At 36.5% G+C, this 27,883-nt stretch overlaps 1 protein-coding gene and 1 long non-coding RNA gene across 5 annotated transcripts in view; one reads left to right on the top strand and one right to left on the bottom strand.

The window, feature by feature from the left end:
* The window catches only part of LOC129533671 (uncharacterized), a 192,832-nt gene extending 165,053 nt beyond the window's left edge, over positions 1-27,779 (top strand). Inside the window, exons 3-4 of the long non-coding RNA XR_010133918.1 lie at positions 17,042-17,118; positions 27,586-27,779. This is a non-coding gene — a long non-coding RNA (uncharacterized lncRNA). The remainder of the gene's footprint in view (positions 1-17,041; positions 17,119-27,585) is intronic.
* KCNN2 (potassium calcium-activated channel subfamily N member 2) overlaps positions 16,723-27,883 on the bottom strand; it is a 394,236-nt gene continuing 383,075 nt past the window's right edge. For 3 of the 4 annotated variants that reach the window (XM_055387457.2, XM_055387458.2, XM_031011708.3), the window contains 3 exons: positions 26,103-26,230; positions 19,788-19,857; positions 16,728-17,325 (listed from right to left, as the gene is read on the bottom strand). In XM_055387457.2, the coding sequence (XP_055243432.2) occupies positions 17,038-17,325; positions 19,788-19,857; positions 26,103-26,230 (486 nt within the window). In that variant the 3' untranslated portion in view covers positions 16,728-17,037. Of the gene's footprint in view, positions 17,326-19,787; positions 19,858-26,102; positions 26,231-27,883 lie in introns of all 4 variants that reach the window. The other variant, XM_031011707.3, reaches the window with a different exon arrangement.

Raw genomic sequence — 27,883 nt, 5'->3', positions numbered from 1 at the left:
GTTGGAAAACCATGATATTGAATTAAAAATCTACCTTTTTAGGTCTTACTCCTGATGGTTCTTGTCTACATAGAATGAATCTATTCTTCCCTGCATAAGAGTCTTGCAAGTATATGAAGACAACTATCATGTCTCCCATTAGTTTTCATTCCTCAGACTAAACTCACTCTGAAAACTTCCTCTTTAACTTAGTGGTTAACCTTGCATCCTATCTCATGGAAAAACAGAGGCCATCAGATGTGAAACACCTTCTCCCACCTGCACCTCCAAATAAATCTATACCTGCACCTAGCTTTACAACCTTCCTTTCCTGGATGTTGCAAAAAAACATAATCTCTTTATTCAAGGCTAATTCCTTCCTTAGTGTTTTTGAATCCCTTCCTTCCTATTTTCTACTGTTGCCTAAGTTATTTACCTTGTAGTATGCTTTAAAAAGTTTTTCTGTTTACTTTGTTTTCATTAATGTCAGTAATATCTGAACATATGTTCTCTGAAAACTCAAATGAAAGTAAAGATCTTCTTTGACCAGTCTGACATTTTCACTTCTTTCCAGAGGTAACTGACATTATATTTTTGAATATCCTCTGTCATAAGTTTTCTATGAATTTGTGCATATGAATATGCATGCAAAGACATGTACAGGTTTATGCTTTAGATATGTGGGCTAATTATTTATTTTATAAATAAATAAATAATAATATAAATAAATAAATATAAACTATTTATAAAAGAAAACTTTAATAGTATTCGTTGGAGAGCTTTCCATGACTGTGTATAGATCTATTTCATTCTTTGTACTTTTGATAAGAACTGCTTTTTAAAAATCTGTCCCCTATTGATGGTCCTTTAGTTTCTTTGTAACTTTTGATATAATTTCAAACTTGCAGGAAAGTGGTAGGAAAAATATAAAGAATTTTTGTATACCTTTCACCTAAATTCACTGATGGTTAACATTTTTCCATATTCCTTTATCAGTTTCTCTTGTTCCCTCTCTATGTCCCCCACCCCTCCATTTCCTGAACCATTTGAGGATAAGTTGAAGACATTATGCTCCTTTATGACAAATTCTTGAATGTGTATTTCATAAGAACAAAGACTTGTCTTTTATAATCGCAATAGTTAGCAGAATAAGAAAATTTAAGATTGATACAAAAATATTACCTAATCTACAAATTCAAATTTTGCCAGTTGTCCCTGTAATGTCCCCTAGAGTTGTTTTTCTGCTGGTCCAGAGTCTAATCTAGAAAGATGACTTGCATTTAGTTGTTACTTTGTCTCCTGTAATGTAGACTATTTCTTCAAGCTTTCTTTTCTAACCTTTTTAAAGAACATAGGCTAGTTTATTTTTCAATTAGTTTACTTGTTTTGCTCTATCAATCGGATTGTCCAATATTTTCTCATTATTAGATTCATATTATGCTTTTTGGCAGGAATATCACCTCAGTGATGAGCCTCCTTGTTGCATTGTATCAGGAGGCATATGATATTGGCCGGTACCATTATTGGCAGTATTACTTCATTTCTTTGATTAAGGTAGTTCTCACTAGGTTTTTCTTTTATTTTTCTTAACAGTAAAATTACCATTAACCCTGTACAATTAGTGAAAAATGTATTGCGTGATCTTTGAAGATGATGTAAATATCTATCCTCTTCCCTATAATCTTTCACCCACTGTAAGAAGAGTTTTCCTTTTTTATTTAAACATGGAAGTATGGATTCTTATTTTATTCAGTGGATAACAAACTATTAATATTACTATTTTTTGATGCCCAAACTGTTCCAGATTTGGCCAGTGAAAGCTTCTTCAGGCTGGCCTTCATGTCCTTTTGATATGTCCTCATCATTTTTGAACATTTCTTACCTTCTGGTTTAGGAAGATGTTCCACGCTCATGTTGAACTTTCTGGTTCTTGTCCTGGACTGAGCTATTTCTCCAAGAAGGGTCTGAAGAATCCAAGATCTGCTCACTAGGTTTGAGATTTTATTGCTCTCAGTACTTTTTAGCAGACAGAATTAGGAAATGAACACCAATATATGTTCGTACAAATTGGTGGTGAAAAGAGTCAAACTCTGTAAAATATTTGCAGAGATTTATTCTGAGCCAAATATGAGTGACCATGGCCTGTGACACAGCCCTTAGGAGATCCTGAGACCATGTGCCTAAGATGGTTGGGGTACCGCTTGGTTTTATATATTTTAGGGAGGCATGAGACATCAATCAAATACGTTTAAGAAATATATTGGTTTGGTTCAGAAGGGCGGGGCAACTCAAAGCAGCAGGCCAGAGGGGTTTCCAGGCTATAGGTAATTTTAAACATTTTCTGGTTGACAATTGGTTGAGTTTATCTAAAGACCTGGGATGAATGAAAAGGAATGTTGAGGTTAAGGTAAAGGATTGTGGAAATCAAGTTTTATTGTGCAGAGGAATCTCTCAGACAGCAAACTTCAGAGAGAAAGAGCAGGTTGTAAAATGTTCCTTATCAGACCTAAAAGGATGCCTGGCTCTTAGCTGATTATCTCCTGGATCTGGGAAGGAAGGAAGGAAAACAAAGGGGAAAGGGGATTCCTACAGAATGTGGGTTTTTCCCACAAGAGACTTTGCAGGGCAATTTCAAGGTACGGCAACAAAATATATTTTGGGGTAAAACATTTTGATTTTCTTCCTTGTTATGCCACAGTCATATTGGAAAGTAAGTCATGATATACATGGTCAAATAAAACCCATCTGAGGAGAATTTATGGTTTGGAGGGCATGACTCCCCAGACCCCTTAGATAGGAATGTGGGCAAGATAAAAAATCAGAGCTTAGTCCTCAAAATCAGTCTATCTAGCTTTCTTGCCTTCTCTCTCTTTCTCTCTTTCTTTTCTTTCCTTTCTTTTTGTTTCCTTTTTCTTTCTTTTGTCATTCTGTCTTTCCGTCTTTCTTTCTTTTTCTTTTTCTGTCCCTCTCTCTTGTTCTCTCTCTCTTCTTTCTATCTTCCTTTCTTCCCTTTCTTTCCTTTCTCTTGCTCTCTCTCTCTCTCTCTTAACTTTTAAGTTCAGAAGTACACATGCAGGTTTGTTTTACAGGTAAACTTATGTCTTGGGGGTTTGTTGTACAGATTATTTCATCACTCAAGTATTAAGCCTAGTACCCATGAGTTATTTTTCCTGATCATCTTCCTCTTCCCACTTTCCACCCCCAATAGGCCCCTGTGTGTGTTGCTCCCCTCTATGTGTCCATGTGTTCTCATCATTTAGCTCCCACTTATAAGTGAGAACATGCAGTATTATACAAACATATTTTTATAACTATTTATATGTCCATAAATTCATACTGATGCCTCTAATTCCCATCCAACACCACAAGATTTTTCCTAGCCTATCTGCCAGCATTCCACATTCTAAGTCCCTTCTTCAAGAGAAACTTGTTCCCACTGTCGGTATATTTATTCATTTGCTCAGTACAGAGAAAGTCATTTCAGAATTGCTAACCAACACTACTGGGAAAAATAAACCTAAAAAATGTCTTGACATTTATTAAACTTAGGTTATTTAGTGACAACTGAGGTTATTTAGATTGAGGTTATTTAGTTAAAGTAAGGTAAATTAATTCATATTGTACCAGTGTTAATTTCTTATTCTTGATGACGTTAACATTAAGAAAACTGAACAGGGGATATAAGAAAATGCTCCATATTGTTTTTTGAAACTTTTCTATAAAAAAGGAATTACTAATGTTGTTTCTCCCACAGTACACTCACTTAATATGGTTATTTTTTCATTTGGAATACAATTTGGTTCATTTAGTTTGGTTTATTATTTTGTTTTAGGGTTTTCCCCCTATTCTCACTGACAGAATGCTTTGAGTATATAAAATATTAACATAGTTCAGAAAGTAAAAATTTTTCTTAAAAATATACTTAGACAAGTGTCAGTTACTCCCCCTTCCCTTCCAGCCTCTTCCCACCTACCTTCTGTAGATACCATTTCATTCCTTTCTGCCTCATCCTTCCAGTGTGTCTCTTTTCTGCAAAAAGTTTTTTTACACAAATACACTATTTATACACTTTTGCACTTTTTTTGTACTTTTGCTTTCTTTACATTTATCAATAAATCCTGGAAGTCATTCCCTATCTGTTCATAGATATCATCCCCATTCTTTTGTGCAGCTGCAAAGTTCTTCATTTTGAACAAATTTTAAAAATGGAGGCATTCACGTTGCATCCAATGTTTTGCAATTACAGTAATGTAATTAAGAATCTCATGGGTATATACCTTTGTAATGTTGAAGCTGTGTCTTCATGGTATAAACCTAGAAGACAGGTTTCTGGGTGAAAAATAAGTTGTTAGATGCTGTCAAATTTCCCTCCGGAGGAGTGTGCCTTTTTACATTCCCATAAGAAAAGTATGAAAGTGTCTGTTCATTTTGTTCACAACAAAATACGTTGTCAAGCTTTCAGTTGTTACCAATCTGAGAAAAATGATATTAATATATTTGTATAGTTTTAATTTGCATCTCTCATATTATGAATATAATGAATATATTTTAAATGTTTAGAATTATATATATATTTTGTAAATCATCTGTCTTTTGCCCATTGTCCTATTTTCTATCAAAGTTTTAGAATTTTTTCCTCTCAATTATAAGAATCTTTTACAATATTAGGGATTTCAGTTCTTTATCTGTGTTGTGTTACAAATATTTTTCCCAGTGTATCATCTGCTTTTGACTCTATCCAAAGAGGTTGGTTGAGGTGTTCTTCTTTGTTATTCAAAATTCTTTTGTTTTTATGTAGTTAAATTTATCAGTCATGTCTTTTATTGCCTCTGCATTCCAGAAAGCCCTTCACTCTACCTGGGTTTTAGAAAAATTCACCGATGTTGTCTTCTATTACTTGTGTGGTTTCAGTTTTTATGCGTAACTCTTGGATCCAGTTGGAGTTTAATCTTCATATGATGTGAAGTATGGCTCTAGTTTTACCAATTTTTTCCACATTGCTATTCAGTTGTTTCAGCCCATTTATTATAAAGTACATCTTTGTCCCAATTACTTGAAATACCACCTTTATTATATAATAACTTTCCAGACATACTTGGCTCTATTTCTAGAATTTCTGTTCTATTTCACTGATCTTTCTGTCTATTATTGCGCTAGTATCACAATATTTTCAATATAGATGTTTTATACCATGTTATATTTTTTTCTGGCGAAAAGACCACCAGCCATAGCTTTTAAAAAGATACGTATTTTTATTCTTATTCTGTCTATGTGAACTTCAGTATCAACCTGTGTAACTCCATTTTAAAAAGCTTCTTAATATATTTTAAATTGGGATTGCATTAAATTGTAAAACTGAGGAGAACTTACATCTTTCTGATGTTGAGCTATTCAATACAAGTAAAAGAGATGTTTTCTAATCTGTTCAAGTCTATTTTTATGTCGTTCAGGGATGTTTTAAAGTTTTGTCATGAGGATTTTGCTCATTTCTTGTTACGTTTATTCCTAAGTATTTTTTTTGTAATTATAAATTGGGTGTTTCTCACTACCATTATATATTCCAATTGATTGGTGGTGTGTGCATCAAAGCTATTGATTTCTGCATGCTTTTTTTTTTTCTGAGACGGAGTTTCGCTCATGTTGCCCAGGCTGGAGTGCAATGACGCGATCTTGGCTCACCACAACCTCTCCACCTCCCGGGTTCAAGTGATTTTCCTGCCTCAGCCTCCTGAGTAGCTGGGATTATAGGCATGCATCCCCACGCCCAGCTAATTTTGTATTTTTAGTAGCGACAGGATTTCTCCATGTTGGTCAGGCTGGTCTCGAACTCCTGACCTCAGGTGATCCGCCTGCCTCGGCCTCCCAAAGTGTTGGGATTACAGGTGTGAGCCACCACACCCAGCCTTGGCATGCTATTTTCTAAATTTAACTTTTAAGTTCAGGGATACATGTGCAGGTATATAGGTAAACTTGTGTCATATAGGTAAACTTGTCTGTTATATAGATAAACTTGGGTCTTAGGGGTTTGTTGTACAGACCATTTCGTCATTTAGGTATTAAGCCTAGAAACTCATTAGCTACTTTTCCTGATCCTCTGCCTCCCTCCCACCTTCCACCCTCAAATAGGCCCCAGCATGTGTTGTTCCACTCTTTGTGTCCATGTGTTCTCATAATTCAGCTCCCACTTATAGGTGAGAACATGCAATATTTGGTTTTCTGTTCCTGTGCTAGTTTGATAAGGATAATGACCTCCAGCTCCATCCTTATTCTTGCAAAGGACATGATCTTGTTCTTTATTATGACTGCATAGTAGTCCATAGTATATATGTACCACATTTTCTTTATCTAGTCTACCACTGATGGGGAATTTAGGCTGATTCCATGTCTTTGCTATTGTGAATGGTGCTGCAATGAACATACACATGCATGTGTCTTTGTAGTGGAATGATGTATATTTATTTGGGTATATAGCCAGTAACGATATTGCTGGGTTGAATGGTATTTCCATCTTTAGGTCTTTGAGGAATTTCCACACTGTAGTCCACAATGGTTGAACTAATTTACACTTCCACTGACAGTGTGTAAGTGTTCCTTTTTCTCCACAACCTCACCAGCATCTGTTATTTTTTGACTTTTTATTAATAGCCATTCTGACTGGTGAGAGGTGGCATCTCATTGTGGTTTTGATTTGCATTTCTCTAATGATCAGTGATGTTGAGCTTTTTATCACGATTGGTGGCTGCATGTACGTCTTCTTTTGGTAAAGTGTCTGTTCATGAACTTTGCCCAATTTTTAATGGGATTGTTTGTTTTTTCTTATAAATGTGTTTAAGTTCTTTATAGATGCTGGACAGCAAACCTTATAGATGTTGGACAGCAGGCCTCAGATGCATAGTTTGCAGAAATTTTCCCCCATTCTGTAGGTTGTCTGTTTACTCGGTTGATAGTTTCCTTTGCTGTGCAGAAGCTCTTTGGTTTAATTTGATCCCATTTATCAATTTTTGCTTTTCTTTCAATTGCTTTTGGTGTCTTCTCAAAATATTTGCTCATTTCGGTGTCCAGAATGGTACTGCCTAGGTTGCCTTCCAGAGTTTTTTATAGTTTTTGGTTTTACATTTAAGTCTTTAATCCATCTTGAGTTAATTTTTGTATATAGTGTAAGGAATGGGTTCAGTTTCAATCTCTGCATGCTATTTTTATACCCATTAACTTGCTGAATTTTTGTATCATTTGAATTATTGTTATTATTGATTCTGTGGAGTTGTCAAATTGTTTTTTTTTTTTTTTTTTTTTTTTTTGAGACGGAGTCTCTCTCTGTCGCCCAGGCTGGAGTGCAGTGGCGCGATCTCGGCTCACTGCAAGCTCCGCCTCCTGGGTTCACGCCATTCTCCTGCCTCAGCCTCCCGAGTAGCTGGGACTACAGGCGCCCGCCACCACGCCCGGCTAATTTTTAGTATTTTTAGTAGAGACGGGGTTTCACCGTGTTAGCCAGGATGGTCTCGATCTCCTGACCTCGTGATCCACCCGCCTCGGCCTCCCAAAGTGCTGGGATTACAGGCGTGAGCCACTGCGCCCGGCTGTCAAATTGTTTTATAATATTTGAAAATAAAGCTTTGATAGTTTTCTTACAGCTCTAACGACATTTGCCTAAATGCATTATCTAAGTCTTCCAGTATAGTGCCTTATTACTACTCTTAGTGATGTTCTGAAGTTTGTATTTATTGCTAACAAATATTAATATATCTTAAGGATCTTTCTAGGGGAGTAACTTTAGATCTTCCAAATACTTTAAAGTTGTTAATTTGTGTATTTATAACAATTTATTCAGCAGTTTCTCTATTTAAAGACATTTGGAATTAAAAAGATATTAAAAGCACAGTTGCAGTTAAAAGTTCACAGACCTTCCAGCATGGCTATAGGTGCTGGTGTTACTCTAAACAAGAGACTGAGTGGTGGGATTGTGCGAATGTTTACCAGGGACAAAAAACTATCTACTTCCTCCCTCCTCCCGGCTCAAAATACATGTTTATGTCCCCAGGTCTTTGTAGTCTGGCCTGGGATTGCAGGGATAATTTGGCACAATCATTCCTCTCCTGAAATTCCCATTTGATGGGTGTTTTACTATGCTTTATTTAAAATGTTTCAAGAGAATAACATCAAGATACATGTTCCTAAGTTTCACTGTGTGTGATATGCAAGATCCTTGCAAACGCTAGGCTGAAAGCACAGGTTCCTCTTGCCTGGAGCCTTGAGAGGAATCTTCACTAGAGGTCTGAAAAGACTGTGAGAAATATGAGAGTGCTATTTAATAGTATTCTGATTATGAAGTAATATGGCAATAGAAAAACACTTTGCACTTGGTCCAAGTGTCTTGGCGCTCGCTCGCACGCACTCGCTCTCTCTCTCTCTCTCTCACGCACTCTCTCTCTCTCTCTATGCAAGTGACACCAAATAGGGAAGTGTTTTGATGTTTCTCTCTCCTCCGATAATGAGTGTCCTGGTAGCTTCATTTGCTGGCAAATAGAGACTGATCTTCCGGGAGCAGTAGACACAGACCTTGTCTCACTTGCTAACAAAGTTTGTGAGTTTTGTCTTTCTCTCAGGAAAGGGAAACACTATCTATTACTTATTTATTTTTCAGTCTTAAAAAGGAAATTTGAGAATTTTCCAAAGCAGGTATATGCATTTTAAATTTTAATAGGTGGTCTTAAATAGCTTTGAACCAGTTTACGAATATTCAGACTAGTAGTATATGAGAAACCTAGATCCCCTTACCTATTCCGTACTAATGTGTGTTATACTGTTAACACTTTGTCTACTGGGAAAAAATAATGCCTTATTGGTGTCTTACTGCACATTTCTCTTATTATCAGTAGGTTTGGTATTCTTCACATGTTTATTGCCTCTTTTGTGAGTAGGCTGTAGAAATCCTTTACTTTGCTGTTTTCCTACCAGATTTTTGTCTTTTACTTATGGATAGTCCATACAGAGAGATAGAGATCTATCTTCATCTATCTATCTATCTATCTATCTAATACTATTATATCCATATCCATCTACATGTGTATATTCTGAATAAAAATGCCTTTTTGTCATATAGTATTGTAAACATTTTTCTCCTATAATTTTACCTTATATCAGAAACTTTCTAATTTTGCCAAAAGCAAATGTTTAAATTTTTTCCTTTATGACTTTTGCTTTTTCTGTCTTGTGTGAGAAGGTCTCACATACTGTAAAGTCATAAAAAAAATCCTCCTGAACTGTGTGTGTGCGTGCATGTGTGTGTGTCAGGCTTGAATCTTTATCATCTGGGTGTAGAGTAACAGTGTGAAGTTTAGCAGTGTGAAGGGGCACTGGCTGGGGCTCTAGCACAGTGTTGAACAGTAGTGATGATGCTGGGCGTCCTCCTTCTTGTCAGTAAGGAGGCTATGTCTAGAGTTTTGCTGTTACTTCGTATCTTGCAGATATGCTTTATCAAATTAAATAAGTTCCTCTATCATCTTAGTTTACTACAAATATTTTTTGAATGAGTGTTGAATTTTATCACATGTAGCTTTAGCATTGACTGAAGTAATTATATGATTGTCTTTACTCAGTTACATGCTGTGATTATATTATTAGGGTTTAATATTTTTGAAAGGCTGATTAAACTTTCTTGGTCATGCTGTATTATTGTCTTAATATAGCACTGGATATGGTTTTCTAATATTATATTGAGGATTTTTACATGCAACTTTCGATGTCGATTGGTTTGTAGCTTTATCTTACGTTTTCCTTGCCTAGTTATGACTTTAGGGTCATATACTTAGCAAAATAAGTTGGCTAACTTTATGTTATTTAATTCTCAGGGAGATTTTATATAAAATGCAAAGTATTCTTTCAAAGCAACTGGTATGAGTGCTTTTTGACTTGTTATATTTTTGACTACATTTCTATTTCTTTTATAGTTATTTTTCTATTCATATTTCTACTAGTTCTTGGGCCAATTTTGGTGATGGTTTTTGAAAAACTATATTTTTGGTCTATTACCTTTTGATCTGTATAGGCTGCAGAGATCTTCAAGTCTCCCACACAATTATGCTTTCCCTTTTATTTCTGAGAGTTTTAATTTATATGTGTTATTATTTAGTGCATACACTTCGTGCAGCTTTCTCTTCAGTATCAGTCGAATGTTTATCAGTGTAACATGGCATCTTTTTGTGATTTCATACTTTTCATTTGATTTGCTTTAGTCTGAATGAACATTGCTACCACTTTTTTGTTTGGACCAGCCTGAATTCTCCCCTGGAACATGGGTTTTAGTTTGACCTGCCATTTTATTTTACGTTTCTTTCATAAAAAGCATATATATTTATTTTATTTTTAACCCACGCTTGTATTTTCTATCCTTTAAACGGGTGAGTTAAACTATTGGTACTTGTTGTTAGGCTACTAGGTTTCATCTTCTTGCTTTGTGCTTTCTCACTTTTTTATTTTTTATGCTTTCTTGCCTTTTTTGTCTTTCCAAAATAGTTTTTACTTACAGTTTTTAAATTATCAAAGTCAAGAATAAGAGCGTGTCATTACCTTTATTCTCCTATGTATGTAAATAAGTTTTCATTAAATGCCTTTGCAAAGGGTTTTTTCCCTCTAAATATTTAATAATTTAAATTATTCAGCAATATTCCGCTTTTGGCTAATTTTCAAGTCCTCTCTATTATTTATACAGAAGAAATATTCTCTTACTGTGGCTTTTTCTAAAAGAGAGAGGGGATAGGAATCTCATGAAGATACAAAGGATTCCCCACTTGGGCTGCTTCACATTTACTAGGAAATGTCCACCTAATATTTTTATTCCCCACAGCAACCTGTTTTAAGACCTTTGCTATCAGTGATCCCTGTCAAAGACACTTATAATTTTCAAACTCCCTTAAAATGTTTCAGAACACGTATAAATAGGTTTTTAGAAAAATAAAGGGAAAAGCTCCTTACACAATCATATTTAAGTGATGCCAGTATTTCTTCATAGTATATAACTTCCTCCTATAAACTCAAAAATAAAACTGTTGGTTAATTTAAAGTCCTTTTATCTATTCATTGTTAGTTTCCTCTCTGAGGCTGTGTGATCTTATCCAACAGAAAGACAGGCTAATTTTAGCCTTGCATTCCCAAAGCCCACAAAAATATGAATGTTCAACCTAACAATTCCATTTAAGCAATATGACAAAAGTGGGAGGAAATGAGATAGAGGAAGAATTAGGTTCATGTACAACATGGAATTGTGCACATTTTATAGGTAGAACCTGAAGGCCTACCCAGAATAGGCCTGTCTCTTCAGGTTCTACCTATAAAATGTGCTTGAGCATGTGGGTTCACTCCAGCCCACTCTGAAGGGATGGTAGATGGTACAGGTATTATTAGGCAAAATAATGTAGACTTAGAATATTATAGCCAGAAGGATTTTGGTACACATTATGCCAAATATTTTCTCACCGAAGCCATTTTGATTTTTCCTCTACAGTGAAGATATAGTTTGGGCTTCATCTTAGTATCTTGTATCATCCCTCATCCAACCACCTAAGGAGGTCTGGTGGCCACAGTCTCTTCAGCAGGGGAGGTGATGGGCCTGGATGGCTGAGGGTTCATTGCCTGACCCAGCTTCAGCAGAGGTAACAGGTGGCATCACCTCCAAATGTGGGCGCAACACTGAGTGCATTCTGTGATCTGTTGGATTCTTTCTTTTATGACTCAGACCCACATAATCTCCCACTGTGCAGGTGTACTTTTCCTTTGAGCTGAACCAGTTCAGAGTCTGCAAATATATATATATTTTTTTACCTTAGGAGAGGACACTGCATATTCACTATCCTCAAATATTTTTATAAGTGACAGGATGGACAAATGAGAAATATTATCTTGTTTATAGGCTTCTTTATTTGGGAGTGGGGGTCAGGGAAGGAAACCCCAGGGAAATTGATAATTTAAGTTTTTGAGAAAGGAACTTATTTCCTTTAACTCATTTTAGAAATAGATACTCCCTCCAGTATTTTCATCTGTAAAATGGAAATAAACATAGGGTTGATGCAGGAATTAAAGGATTAAATGAGACCTGTCTCCAACAGAGATGAAAAGAGTTGGGTTATGGAGAGAGACTGCTTTCCTAAGAGGGGCAGGGAAAGCAAGTTATTAACAGAGTAGAAAAACTCGAACAAAGTGTCTCTGTTCTGCTCTGCTTGGCCACAATCTGCTGACCACAGCCTCCCTTAGACGCAACTTTTAGCTGGACCTAAGGTTAAGTAAGTGTCTAATATAGTACTCCTGACACCGTAGCCCTAGTAAGTCTTCCTCCTCCCTCCCTTCCTTCCTTCCGTCCTTTCCTTCTTCCTCCTTTTCTTTTCCTCCTTCTCTCCTTTCTTTCCTCTCTCTCACTCACTCTCTCACTCTTGCTTTCTGCAATGGGGTGCTATATTTCTTAGCCTGGTCTCAAACTTGTGGCCTCAAGCTGTCCTCTTGCCTCACCGTCCTGAGTAGCTGGGACTATAGGCTACATACCACTGAGCCCAGCCATAGTAATTTCTCATCAGTTGAGTAGCATCCTCCACTCCATACTACCACTTAGGGAGCACGGGCCTTGGGGCTGAGGAAACCATAACTGGAGAAAAAGGCATTTTCTGGGGGGAACAAATTCTAAGTATTTCTAAAAATACCTGGGAAACTATAATCTATGTTTTCTATTTCTGGGTTCACTGACTCGTGACATATTTAACAGAAGAACTAGAGAGCAGCATTGACAGGGCATTTTTTTCCTTCCCTAATCTAAAAAACTGAAAAAGATCATGTTCATCAGGGCTGTAGTAGTAGTGACAGTGAGATGGAGAGAAGTCCTTTGTATCACACTGCTTATGGCAGGGTCTTCCAGGTCTCTCAACATCTCCTAGGATTTTATTTATCAAACAACCAGTTTGATAATTTTTTTCTTAGTGGATTGCTTGAAAATTCAGTTAAAATAGTGGTTCCCAACCTCTTTGGCACCAGGGACCAGTTTCGTGGAAGGCAGTTCTTCCTTGGACTGGGGGTTGTGGGGCGATAGTTTTGGGATGATTCAAGTGCATTACATTTATTGTGCACTTTATTTCTATTATTACATTGTAATATATAATGAAATAACTCACCATAATGTAGAATCAGTAGGAGCCCTGAGCTTGTTTTCTGCAATGAGAAGGGCCCATCTGAGGCTGATGGAAGACAGTGACAGATCATCAGGCATTAAGTTCTCACAAGGAGCTCGCAACCTCGATCCTTCACATGCGCAATCGCGATAGGGTTCGCGCTTCTATGAGAATCTAATGCTGCCACTGATCTGACAGGAGGCAGAGCTCAGGTGGTAATGAGAGCCATGCGGAGTGGCTGTAAATACAGATTAAGCTTCACTTGCTGTACCATTGCTCACCTCCTGCTGTGCAGCCCAGTTCCTAACTGGCCAGGCCCCCAGGGTTGGGGTCCCCAAGTTAAAACACATAAATGGCATCAGGGTGTGTTACACAGACTAGGAGCAGTGGGTGGAGGCTCAGGACCTACAGGGATGGGTTTGAAAAAGTAAATGAGCCCTTTGGTCCAACTCTTAGGTGACCTTCCCAGCACTCCCTAAACAAACACCCTCTACTTTTCTGGATCATATTTATGAACAGATTTTGTGGAATTCCAAGAAGCAGAGAGGGAGTATGTCAGAATCACAAAAAGGATACATACATATTGATTTTCTAGGTTATATTAAACAGTGATAGGATAAGGAAATGGATATGCTAATCCGGATTCCAGTAACTTGCTTCAAGAATGAACTAGACAAGTGAGGGGGAGAATATATATATACAGTCGGGTGCTAAAAGTTAGAAGATAAGCAGATAATGGAGGTGTTTAATATTTGCTGCCTTTTGCTGTAAGTAGAAATACAAGTAACTACCATCATTTAATGAAATAGATGCCAGGATTTGCAGACTGCCCTGCCCCTCCGATATTTGTGTCTTTTTAGGCTCATTTTACAAATGAGAAAACAAAAGTCTCCGAGAATCAATGGTGTTCAAGTGCACAGAGCTAGTGAGTGGCAGGGCTAAGTTCCACACCCAAGTCTGACTCCTTCCACTTTGCCGTGCTATTTCTCAAAACTGAGCAAAGCTCAAAAATAGGAGGACTGTATTATTTAATCCATTGCTTGATGCTCATATTAACCCTAACCCCTGGCTTTTTATCAGAATTCACAAATTCTGTTTTGGAGCATAATTACTTGATTACTGTAGATGTTTTGATGGAGAGACTCTTGGAAAACAAACAGAAAGGGAGGAGAAACTAGGGAGAAAGCACATGAAATTTCCAAAATTTAGTACCTGTTATGCATTTGGCTCATCCTCATTTCTGTAAGAGCACAGGGTCTTCTTTCTAGTGACTAACCTTGACACTGAGTATAAGTGGAGGAAATGAAGAAAATTATTGAGGAAGGTGGTGCCATTGTAATTTAAAATGATTTGCAGAAGCCAAATGGCTTGTGCTGGCTGTAGAGAAACAGACCAGGGTGTGGCAGGCTGAGATGAGGCAAACAGAACTCAATCATTATTAGGAATTCTGAAAAGCAAAATGCAAGTAAGGGCATTTATCACCACAAGAGCAGTCCTCTAAGCAGCCCTCAGAGGACTCTGCCTAATGTTCAAAGCCATTTGGGAGGAGACTTGGTAGCTCTGCCTAAAGTGGGGTTGATTCAGCAAATCACAGGCCAGAATGTCTATGTAACCGAGGGGTCCCCTCCTCCTTTTAAAACTGTGGTTATTTAGCATTTAAAAAAATAGAAATAAAAGATTTAATATTTACCAGTTTTCATATACTCTGCCTATTTCATATACTCTTACCTATTCCATATACATAGAATAGGAAATGTAAAATTGATTTTGAAGGATAACAGAGTAACATTCTAGAAGAGCTACAGTTAAAAAGAAGAGAATAAATGCAAGGCAAAGAAATATAAATTAAAATCTTTGTCTTCTCTCATCTTTGACAAGAGAAGCAATACATTATTTTTTCCCTAGTCCCCTAGTGTTCTGGGGTGATAGTGTTCTGGGGTGATAGTGTTCTGGGGTGATAGTGTTCATTGATCTGTAAGATGATAAACTTCAGCTGCTACTCTGCCTTTTAGTCACAACAAAGGTAGAAGATACAAGAATTAACTACATAAATTGTAAGAACAAATTAATATTTTTTTCCAAAATTTCTCCTTACATCCAGTGTTTATAACAAATGCTTGATATATTCTTGCATGTAAACCAAAATACATAAAATGAGATTTTAATTTCATCCATGAAGTAGAAATCTTGATAAAGTAGGATCTTGATGTTCATTTAACCTGGCAGTATGTTTCTATAACCAGTGTTCTGTTTTTCTTCCACTTATTATCAAAAAAAAAAAAAAATTCCAAGCCTCATTCTATCCAACACAGGCATATATAAGCCACATGAATGGGCGTTAGTTTCAGCCATTTTGGATAGATAGTAAATGGCAAGTGGTTCTCATGCAATCTAAAGCAATCAGTTTTATATCCTTGATATTGAAAGGAACTGTTTGGTTTTTTAATTAATTATGAAGAATGTTATGAATGTTATTTTATCCATTGGACTATGTAGGGTGGATCAAATATATCACTCCAGTTTGTGCTAAAGAAGGAAAAACATATTATACTAGCAACTTGCAATGTTGTAAGGTTGACACCAAAGGGTATGGTATCAAATGAAGTGGAGGGGGGGACAAAAGCTTCTGAAACAGATTGCCCTGAAAATGGAGTATTTTTAGGTTTAGGCTGATACAAGCAGATTGCTTTCAGAGCTGTCCAAACGAAGCCTTATTTTATTTTAAGACGCATTATCCCTACCACCACTGATGCATTATCCCTACCACCATCAGCTTTCTTGTACACTCTTGGGAATAACACCACATGAGGAAATTCCGTATTGCTATCATCTCACACACGGTTCTTCTAAACCCAGTGGATTCTTAGAGCAAATTTGCAAACAGATGGGTTTGTAGCAATAACCACTCAGTTCTCTTTCACACAAACTGACCTTAACCATCCATGAAACAAGTGTCCTAAAACACGTGAAATTTACTGGATGCTATTGACTTGTGTTAAATATGTAAGTACAGACCAAGAGGAGATCACTTACTAGAGGATATGTTAGGAGTTAGGCTTATGTATATTCACTATGCTGTTGTATGCAAACATGTATCTATGAATATACACATGTAGGCCCCAAACATTTAAAGTGCATGCTTGGCCTTTCATAATAAATAAAGGGAAAGATATGAAATAACTAGTTTAGAACTAAAATTCTGCACCATCTGTTTACAGACAGTGGTGTACCGCTGGGTGTACCCAGTGGTGTAAACTGGGAATTAAAAAATTCTTGAAAGCATTTCTCTTCCTTATTTGTATATGTTCTGATAAAAGACTTTCTACATTTTGAAAAAAATTGAATTAAAAATGAGACACTGCAAACCAAGAAATAATAAGCTATGCTGGCTCAAATGATTGATGCAAATAATTCATAACAAGAGAAAAATCTTAGGAATAGGGTATAGAGGAATTGAAAGTCTTTTTTTCCAACCAGCCAAACTTTTGGCTATCAAAATTATCATCAGTGTGCATCAGATGATAATCAGCTATTTTACCTTGAAAATAATGTGAGAAGTGAAGCTTTAGAAATGTCAAGTGACCAAACGAGTATGTGCAGAAATTAACTTTTTTTTATTATATATCATATAATGTAGTAGTAAAGTTTGTTGGAAGTGCATGAATAAAAAGTTAGTGAAATTACAGGAGGAACAATCTATATAGCAATAATAGGTGCATTCCCTGTGCATCTGAAAGAAAAAAAAAGAGTTTTCACTCATTTTGGCCTAAAACTTAGTGTTCAGGTTCCCAGGATTCTGACATCAGAACCCGGATAACGCTGATTAGAACCATAGGGGCTTTACAATAAAAGCTAAAATATTGACCATATGATGGCAAAAAGTCTTATTTTGTGGTTAACTTATTCTCTTCTAGCTACTCTCTGATGAAGTTGGTGGCGCTGTGGAAGAGGACCGCCGCCTCCTGGACGAGGACCGGGACCGCTCAGCATTGTAAGTGACATGCTTGTCGTAGCTCTCCATCTGAGCCTCAATGAAATCTCTCTGCTGCTGCCTGATGGTCTGGCTTATGAGCCCAGGGAGGGCGTGGATGCTACCAATCAAAGTCTCTAATTTCGTTTCCAGGGTAACAATCCTCTTCTCGAAGTCTTCACTCCTTTCGTTTAAGTCAGAAATCATATCATACATGATGTTCTGGGTCTGAAAAACAGGATTGAGAAGAAGGTTAATTATACTTGCCCTGAACACAAACTGTCCACCTCTCAGAGGTTTAGCTCTGGTCTCTTGCTGGTGGCATTCAGTGTAACAGGGGTGTCAGCTAACTGAACAGCTCATCTTGCAAAGCCAACTCATTGTATGTGTTCAATGCCAGGATTTATAATAGAAATATAAGATCTTTGGTTCAGTTGCAGAAAATGTGGAGCAGGTACGCTACTGGTGGCATGCCCATTGATTTTAGGTGGTATCAGGATAGACAAAAACATTTCAATTGAATATTTATATATGTATTTTAAAGGTTGTCACAAAGGTTAGTACATCAAATTCATTTTGCAACATGTTTGTTAATTAGGGCAAGGGTAATTTTTAAAAAATGGGCAGAGTCAAAGAACAATAAATAATACAGAAGGATAAATAATAATACAGATGGCATTGGGATGCAGCAGAAATGTTGAGGGTAGAATATAAATGAAGTTTAGGATTAACTGGTTTGATAATTTTGTAATTTAAAGCAATAAATTCCTAAATATTGTTTGTTGTCCTTTGTTCCAAATTACAGGCCTCTCTCCATTGGGTCAAATGGAATTTTTACAGATAACCCATTGAGAAAATATTAGTTGAGGGAGATACTGAAGTTACCAGTCTACCTTGTTGGCCATGGCTTTGACCTCCTGGCTATGGCTTTATCAAAGCTAAGTGGTTAAAACAGGAGAATGTTTCTGGATTCCTAGTGAACCTTGAAATTGTTTGTCTTGATCACAGGGTATCCATAACTCTGATTTCTAGGTATATTTCCTGAGTAGCCAAGAGACAAAGAGAGAGGACTGATCAGCTCAGAGCTAGACAGGGAAAAGGCTGGCGAAGAGGGAGGAAAAGGTTTTAATCTTAGTTTAGTGCAGACTTTCCCAAGTCTGAGATCCCTTTATTTAAGCCATCCCTCCTACTTCATTTCCCTTCTATCATATGCTCTTCTTCTGCTTAACAATCTTTTAAAGATGGTAAATGAACTGATAAGGGAGTTATTATTCAGAATATAGGCACCTTGTTTCAGTTTGACCAGAGACAGAGTGCATACACTTAATTTTACTACATAGTCTTGAGAATATGTGAACAGCATCCATTCACTTAAGAAAATATTGAGCCTTTATGGTATGTACAGTCCCGTGGTCATAATAAGTACATTAATAAAGAAACAGCGTCTTGCCTCACAGTGGTACTCTTGAAGTAAAATTACATCTCCACATCATATTTCAATGTGGTCTGTTCATTTTTTTCATAAAAATACCCATTAAAAATCATTTAACCTAGGAGTGATGGAGCTTGCCCTATCTTTTTTTCATATGTCCAAGTAATAGCCACATTTATACACATTAATCGAGGATGTCCTCATACTTTTTATATGTGTGCTGTCCAGTTTATTTGCATGATATATGCTCTCCTAGGGTAAGTCACTAAATACTTACCATCTTCAACATCTAGTATGTGTTACTGCTATACATTAAAATGAATGTAATTTAGATGCATTATTTAATGAGACTAGGACAAATACTTGTAATTTTTATGGATTATACTTGAGGCTTTAGCAAAGTCATGCCTGACTTATCAAACAACAAAAAAAAAAACAGTTTGTAAGATGCAACTGAGAGTTGCCTCTTTCAAAGCATTTGGGTAAAAGGCTGAACAATTATATAAATGCTATTCTAATACCACCTTTAGAATTCACCCAGGAAAATGCAATGTTTTGATTATTGACAAATATTTATGTTTTAAGAATGGGTTTTATGTGGGGAGAAACAACTAAAAATTGATCAGATAAATCTTATAAATAAGGTAGAATAATTTGGAGACTGTTAATGTACTTTTTAAAAAGTGGTATGATTTTGAAATAATGAAATGGAGAAAGAACCATAAAAAAGTGATCACTTTAGGGTGATAAAGAACCATAAAAAAGTGATCACTTTAGGGTGATAACTTTCATTCTAGGATGTAATTTCTGGTATCTTTTATTTTTATTTCAACTTTACATTCTTTTGAGTTTGCTTAAAATACATAGAACAAAATTTAATTGATGAGTCCTATTCATTCCTGAATATCACAGTCACACCTAGGATGCAGTTCTGCTCTCATTGAGATGAGATTTACATGCAAATAAAAATCCCACATGTATTGTCTCCTATTCCACTTAAGCTTCTTATGGTACTTCCAAATCACTGTAACTAGGAATGTTTTCAGAATGGGGCTCAATAACGTAATAGGGAAAGAGTACATTAAATGAGAGTTACAGAAACATTCTTTTAAGTTGGACCATCATTTTAGGGTGCTTTGCTGGTTTGATTTATTAATTAGATTTGGGTTGGGATCCTCTTGAAACATTCATGATTAGTGACTGTGAAGTGGTTGATTTCAACAGATGCAACTAGGAGGGCTAAGCACCTCAGGCTTACCTTTGCCAAGTCCACTAAAGTGTTTGCTTGGTCATTCAGTTTCCTCTGCTCCATTTTTACACTTCTTAATCTAAAAGATAGAATCTGGTATCAGAAAGGTTCCCTTCTTCCTATGGCAATCTTATGCCTTCCAAAGAGCATGCACAAAATTGACAAGAGCAAATAACTGCATGGATAATGCCTTGAACATTTGGGGTAAGTCCAAACTGGTTATGTGTCTGGTACAATGAGAAGCATGCTTCCCCAACACCGCAAAAAAGAAAGGAGAGAGAGAGAGCAAGAGATGAGATGTCCTTAGGACAACTATTTACCAGGTAAAGTTGAATTCAGAAAGACTCATAAGGATTTAACCATATGAGAAAAAGCCAAAACATTCCTTAAAGCCCCAGTATCATGACAAATAGACATAGGAAGAAATATGCAAAGCAACTGGAATTTCATTGATGTTGGAGCAATGAGCACCTTCCTATGCCTACATGACTAGATACAGGTATTAGCCCTGTTTAGTCCGAAATGGATTGGGTTAGGTATTTGAACCTGATGAAAACACAGTGATAAGTGAGATTCTTATTAACAACAAAAAAAAAAACTTTTATTCAACCAGCAGCAATATAACACAAAACACATAATTATTATCTTATTCTTCATTGTATTTCACTTAACTTTTATCTTGAACTGCCATTAAATTTGTAGGGAGGCCAGACCATTTCCTAGGAAAAATTCCCATTTTCAGTGTAGATAAAAGTCAGAGGACAATTATAGTATCTGGCAGATGGAATCTCTACTTGTAAGATTATGTTTAGCTACTGTTAAATATCATTGTATATACCTGATGAAGAGTCAATTAAGAGTCAAAAAATGGTATTAAAAAAACACTTGTAGGTAAGAACTCTGCTATTCTTTAACTTTATGTACTATATTATTTTTCAACAAATATTTATTCAGTGTTTACTATGTACCAAGAAAGATTTTCCAATTAGAGAAATGTGGTTTATTGTTCCTTAAGCTAACAATTAAAAGCTTTTTCCCAAAAGAGAAGTAGGTTCTTCTAAACTATTTAATGAAAACAAACAAAAAGTCATGCCAATCTTATTTTGCTTTGATGACAAGTCATTTTACAAAGTATAGTTTGAATGCTAGAGAGAGAATTTTTTATTATTTTTCAATTGAAATGAAAGGTAATTATGTAGAAGGAATAAAAACTCACAGGGCAAGATTTTACTGCCAGGGAGATTTTGTAATATGTTCATAATGTTCAGTGATTTTGTTCCGAAACTAGGATATCCAATATGTCACCAAATCTGCTCTACAGTGAAGATGTAGTGCCTTCTGCCAGTAAGTTTAGCTGACACCTACCTACAACATGATCTTTAACAATCTACAACAGTTTAAGGTTATAACTTCTCATTGTGACTATGTGTTTATTAGAATGCTGGAACGAAGTTAATTGGCTCCTTTTTATGCTATTACAGAGATGGAATATGTCCTAGTCTAAAATTTACAAGCATGTATTTAGATCCAATATATTGTTGAGAAAGATTTCTCTCAGTAATTAATAGGGTTACAATTTTTGATGTGTGCCTTTGAAAAACAGGCAACTGCCCCCACCCTACACCCCCTAAAAAGAACACTTAGACATCAGTGGGTCATTACGCAGAAGTGTACTAAAGAAAGAGCAGTGTACAACAGTGGATTCCATCCTTACTCTAACTGGACCTTTAGTTTCCTCACATATGAAATGAAGTGTGTTAGATTAGAAAAACGTTTCTGCACTGCTGGATTCATACCAACAGAGGTATTCTAGATGACTTTAAGTGATACTTAAGATGGAAAACAGTTAATCCTTTTAGCTCTCTTCTAATTCTTCATTACTGCAAGAAAAACATCATAGTCTGGTCCTACTCTGTCTTTATCTCCTAACACCTGCTTTTTTTTTTCTTTTTTTTTTTTAAAAAAAAAAAAGAAAAAGCAGAATCTCAGCTCAGAGCTTTCTGCAGGCAACAGCCTATGGCTAGAATTCAATACCGGTGTTTCAACTATCAATTGACGATTACCTTTACCTTTCTTCGTAATATTTTTTAATCCATTTGTATAAAAATGGATTAAAATTTGTATAAAGGAATTTGTATAAAGTTTCATGTTCAAATTTAAGTAAGTTATAGTATTGGTGGCACAGAAATGACTGAAGTTTGGGCTCTGGACCAGATGCCTCCAGCAAGTAATGAGTACAGAGAAAGTTCTGAATTCTGTAAGTCAGGCTAGAAGGGCCAGTGGCAGTTTCTTAGCTTAAGTGGGTACTTCATCTTATAAACAACGGGGCCTAATTTACTTCTCTTGGATTACTATACTATGTCTGACAGTAGAATTTTGCCCATTTTATTTTATACTAATCTGGAAAGCTGACATACAGTAGCCTTATTTGATTGGAATTCCTTTAGCTATCAGAACTTGAATCATCTTGTCTTGTTGTTTGTTTCTTATACTGCCTGTAATGTAGGAGAGCTGATAGAAAAAGCCTGCTTAAGCTGCAGCTGCCAGAATAAAAGGTAACATGCAGATGTGTATTACACTTTTCCCCCCAAAAAAGAATAAGAAACATATGTTGATTTCTTCCTTGTGAACTTCACTTATCACAGGAAAATATCATGATTTTGGATCACATTTCCATAGCAGCAATCAGACTACCAAAATTCACAAATAAAGGATCTGCTGGGTGCATGCAGCCAGTAGAAAATTCTGCAAATGTTGAAAGGAGCGGCTCACACAACTTACTTCCGAGCTCTATTTTCATTTTGTTGAAATAAAAAGACAAAAGAAAAGAAACTGTAAAATATTCTGGAACAAAATAACACAATGTGGTGTTCAGTTGTGCACAAGGGGCTCGATTCATTAGCTGGAAGATCCTGTTATGGTTCTGCAGGATTTTGAAATATTGGCCAAAGAGAAACACTATCCAATTATCCTTCTTCATTGCTACTATACTTTCCCATCTGTAAGCACTCAGCTTCCTCCTGAATAAGAGTTCAGAAGGAAGAGCATGCATAAAGTCATCATGGCCTCTTGATATTTGATGTTCAAGTAAACAACAAGAAATATTTTTGCCTAATATGAATGTGATATGGTTAAAAGAACAATATTTGAAACAAAGGCATTATAATTTTTTTGTGGGGGGGTACATCTTTTCCAAATTAGGAGAACTCAGAAGCCTGGGGTTTCTGAAAGGCAGGTAATCCAACTCTCATGATATACAAATCAAGTAGATTGGATTTCTTGGTTCTGAAACAAATTCATGTTGGTCCATAGTTGAGATAAAAGAATGATAAACTTTAAAGGTAAAGTTGCTACCAGAAAAAGCGTTAAAAGTTAGAGAAAGAGAACACTTCACGACACTAAGTGACAATCTAAAAAGACAATTACTGAAAAGAGGGCACAGGCCTGGACAGTTCAGCATCCAACAGAGTAGAGAGGCTATGAAGTTTGGAAAAGAGAAACAGAGTTGAGATAGCATGGACTGGTAGAAGCAGAGAGCTGCTGAAAAAGTGCTCAGGATAAATCAGAGAGTAGGAGAGGCCAGGAGTGATCTATCGAATGAAATTTAACATTTTTCTTCAGCTAGTAAGGTCTGATTGTACCCAGTGCCAACAGATAAGGCCGAGGGTCTCACTGGATCTGCACAGTGGGCAATGGAAGCCTTGCCCTTAGGAATCGAGCCCTGTGTGCTTCCCCTATGACTTCACTCCCTAACTTCCAACACTAAGCTAAAATGAAAGGTAAGTATGCATGATTAGAATGATCTAGCCAAACAAAGCTTGCATGAATAAACGTACTCAGTTACACTTTTAGAAGTATAAATGTCCCCCACTGTAATGGAAACCCGGTAACCCCCAGATGAATTTATAAAGCAATTCAGAGCATTTCTGAGTTGCCTGAAGCTTATCTACTTTAGAAGTACACATTGCTACAGAAGAAACAGAATAAGAAATGTCTGACAGAAGCAGAAAAATCACAAGTAGCTTCCTCTGTCACTCTATCCAAACACAATATGCTAAGAGACCCCGTGCAAGCGACTCCACAGTACCCACCCTTAAGAAAGGGCCGACATGCCTTGTAGGGTGCATTTGCAACTTGCTTAGGGACAGTTTTTAAACTTCCCCAAATACTTTTTTTCTAATGTTTTAATGTAAAAACGTAATAACCTACGGCAAAGTTGAAAGCATTTTACGGTAAAAACCCCTAAATTCTCCCCCAGGCTTTTGAATGTGAATGTATTCTGAACATAATAGTCCAGAAGAGTCTTATATTACAAGATGTAATACAAATCCCCACTGCACATGGCTACAGAACCGTATTATAAAAACTATCACAGCATTTTCTTGGATTTGTTATTATATGAAAATTGATTAAAGGTAAATCACATGTAATTACCCATTTGATAGGTCTGACTGACAGGAAAGGACCCAGATAAGATCCTGGAGGCAATGGGATGTGTGGCTGCTCAACACAGACCGACCACACTTGCTCACTGCCATGTCATCTCATACCCTTCCACCCTGGACATACATATCTTCTCACACGCACCAAGATAAGGTTTCTTTTTAACATACTAAATATAGGTTAATATCAAAATATTAAAGGTACAAAAAATGATTTTGCCATGCATGGTATGGCCTCTGGACCTCCTGTATGAATGTGTTGGGGTTACTGTGTAGTATGGTTTTAGCAGGGGAAGACCACTCTAATAGGAGAGTTGTGCGAGGTGAGTCCCTTGAGGAAGATGCCTGTTCCACAGGAAAATAGGTTAAGGAACACAGAGGCGAAAGCTCAGCATCTCTGGGTGGGGAGGCAGGGAGGGTTCTCATTCTCTTCAATCTAGACTTCAAGGAATCAAGATTTCTAGGCAAGGGCTCCTGGATGGTGGTTCCGGGTTATCAGGGTAACTGTAAGTCTAGGGAGCAAGTTCCCTCTTGTGAGCCAGATGGAATATAATGTTCCTTTCTGTGTTTTTCCTTATTTTAAGAGTATTATTTGAAAACTTTAGCCTTGTGTTTTCCTGACAAAGGGAGAAAAAGCATAGTGGTGTGTCAAGTCACTGAGCTACAGAGGAAATAGCATCACTATCTTAGGAAAGTGTGTTAGTAAAGCTGGGGAAAGACCATGAGTAGCAATGAAGGCCAGATACTCTACCATACGTGCAGAGCCTGCCTCTACTATAAATCTCAGGATACTTGAGTTTTAATTTCTATGGAAGTATGAATCTCTCCATAATTACATACTCTACATTTTCAGTGATATCTATTTAAGCAGGGCAGTTCAATGGACAGGTTTTGTATTCTAGGGTAGAAGATGAATGCTTAGTAATTTCCTATAGAATGTCAGTGGTACCATATTACATATGAATTACCTGAACATGCAAAATAAAAATTGCAGCCTCTGAGTTTTCTTGTCTGTTATACTAGTTGGCTCTGAGAGACAAATCTCATTGGATAGCCAAAGCATCTTGTATTTACCCACCTTTCCGTTACTACCCTGGTAGGTTTCCCATTACTACCCTGGTAGGTTTCATAAGGAAAGCTACTTTTCTGAGCCACAAATGTGACCATATCTGCTCTTCTCCATACAGAATTAAGAGCAAGTCTGCATGGCATCACAATCGAGATACCCACATGAATAATACTTACAGTAAGGATGCTGCGAGCCTGGAGGAGAAAGATCCTGTGCTTTCAAATTATCAGTGCATCTTACTAGATATAGATTGTTACTTTAAAAGCCTATGCTAATTATATAACAATGGAACAGAACGAAGGACTTAAACCATAATAGTGGTCTGGATAAAGTTAAAATAATGATAAGAGAGTAAAAGGTCTACACAAACTAGAAAATTCAAAATGAACACAGCCAAAATTCTGATTAAAAACTAATTTAAAATTCAAGTATTAAATCAGTTATATGCACTACATTCATATAAATATGTTTGAAGCTATGTTTAGAAAATAAAGCTGAAAAAATCCTAGAGCAAACTATCTGAATAAATAGGTCAAATTAAGAAATACAATTTCAGCAGAAGTTATTCTAAAAAGAAACTGAGAAGATATTTTAATAAATATTCTAATACCAATAAGTGATTTTTAATCATTAAAGGAACTGAGGTTATTCTCAGGATCTTATTGTGGAATGATTAGATTGCCAGATAACATCTTCTGGGAACAAACATGGCAATGTTTTCTTTTTTCCTTCCTTATGAAACAAGAATAAACAAGTGCAAAAATTGAAAGCCAAGGACACAACAACAGGATAAAAATGAAAAATGATACTTACTGATGAATAGCTTGCAGGAATTTTCGTTGATGTTTTCTTACTTTTGCATGATCTATCTTTTTCACTAGCTTTGTATTTTTGTAAATTAGCCATGTTTCCCTGAGTACATTGGCAGCTGCATTTTTTACCTGTTAAGAGAACAAACAAAGCAGTTGATAAATTCCAGAGCAGAATCCTTTGTAACTTTGCTGGGGGTCATAGTCTTCATCCCAAGGATCATGGTGAGCTGTAGCTTCATTTAGTAACTATGACTCCAAATACCATTTTTCTTCAATCTATGCCTTTTTAGAAGTACTTGTACCTGCCTGGGAACAACACTTAAATTGAAATAGGGAGATACTACCACTTTCTTTCTGTGGTAAATTCTATCTTACTCCTTCAGGAAACTTCTTTTTTATTCAACTATTTTTTTTTTAATCAAGAGGTGTTGAGTTCTCCACCGTGTATTGCAATTGTTGTCTCCATGATCTTCCTTTCCCTGCAGAAAGACAAAATGCCATGAGGCCAAGGTTAATCTTGTCCTTTGCAAGCCTGCTTGGTATTTCTGGCTGTGCACTACTGGAAGGGCATGTTTCCAGTGCTGAATGTGTAAGTATACCCAGCACTGACAGCCTCCTAGAATGACTTAGCAATTTGTATGCTTGTTAGTATACTTTAATTAACTGACAGAGTCTATGTTATGATTTTGTTGGAAGTTTAAGTACACTGTATTTCAAATGGATGGGACAAATGAAAAGGGTGAAAGCACTGCAGTAACACTGCCAAGACATACAGCAGCTGATGAAAGGCATGGATACTTAATCTAGTCACTTGCTTTCTTGATGAAAGTCTTCAACAAATCCTGGGAGCTGATAAAGGGCCAGCAAGGGCAGATTCTGTCTTCTTCCTTGCTCACACTATGGGATCTGATGACCCACAGCTTTCACTTGGGCTTTTGGATTACTTACTATAAGAAGTTGTTCCATTTAATTCTTTTAAGTGATGGATAAAGGATATTTCACAAAGAGAGCCACAGGTTACTGGGGTGCTAGGTGGAGGAAGATAACTTTTTAAGAAAGGCAATGTAGTGGGGAAGACAAAACAATGAGCTGAGATTGATAACCGGGTTCTACGTACTTGACTTTGCACTAACCAAGTCAGGTTGAAGTGATTAGCTAACCTCATAGGACTGCAGTTTTCTGGAACATCAGAAAGTTAGAGATAATGAATGTTAAAGTTCTCTCAATCATTAGATTTACAATAAGGATGAGCTTTAGAATTACACTAAACTATGGGCCCAAGTTTGTATTTATATTTTTCACTTTAGCAAAGAAAACATCAGGTTTGGTAACTGATAGTGAATCTTTTTCATGGAGTGAAAAAGTTTTCTTTTTGAGCAAAATTATATTGCTACAACTCATTTTAAGAAAATGGTCTTTTTACAGTAAAGCTTCTTTTAGGAGTGACTCTGGTTCGTAATGCACTGCCTTTGGATATCCATTAGACTCTGTGCATGGAGAGAATCCTCAAACCAACAGAAAAATGATTGACACAGAAGCCAAGTGCCAGCATTGCGTATAAGTAACACTACCACCATCCACAGTGAAGTTAAAAGGAGTTCGAGTAAATTCTTAGATCCATCTTCATACTTCCACTTCCTCAGACAGCCGGGAGAGCCACCTTTCAGAAGCTTTTTTCATCTGATCCTCATGTCCTTTCAAAGGTAAGGAAATGAGTGCAGCATGAGTAGTTGTTATTTGAGGACCTTGCTTTTAAGGAGAGAGGAGTGGGAAGTGACTGGC

This window comes from Gorilla gorilla, chromosome 4, assembly GCF_029281585.2.
Source record: "Gorilla gorilla gorilla isolate KB3781 chromosome 4, NHGRI_mGorGor1-v2.1_pri, whole genome shotgun sequence".
Classification (NCBI taxonomy): Eukaryota; Metazoa; Chordata; class Mammalia; order Primates; family Hominidae; genus Gorilla; species Gorilla gorilla.
This window is presented reverse-complemented; position numbering and strand designations above follow the sequence as displayed.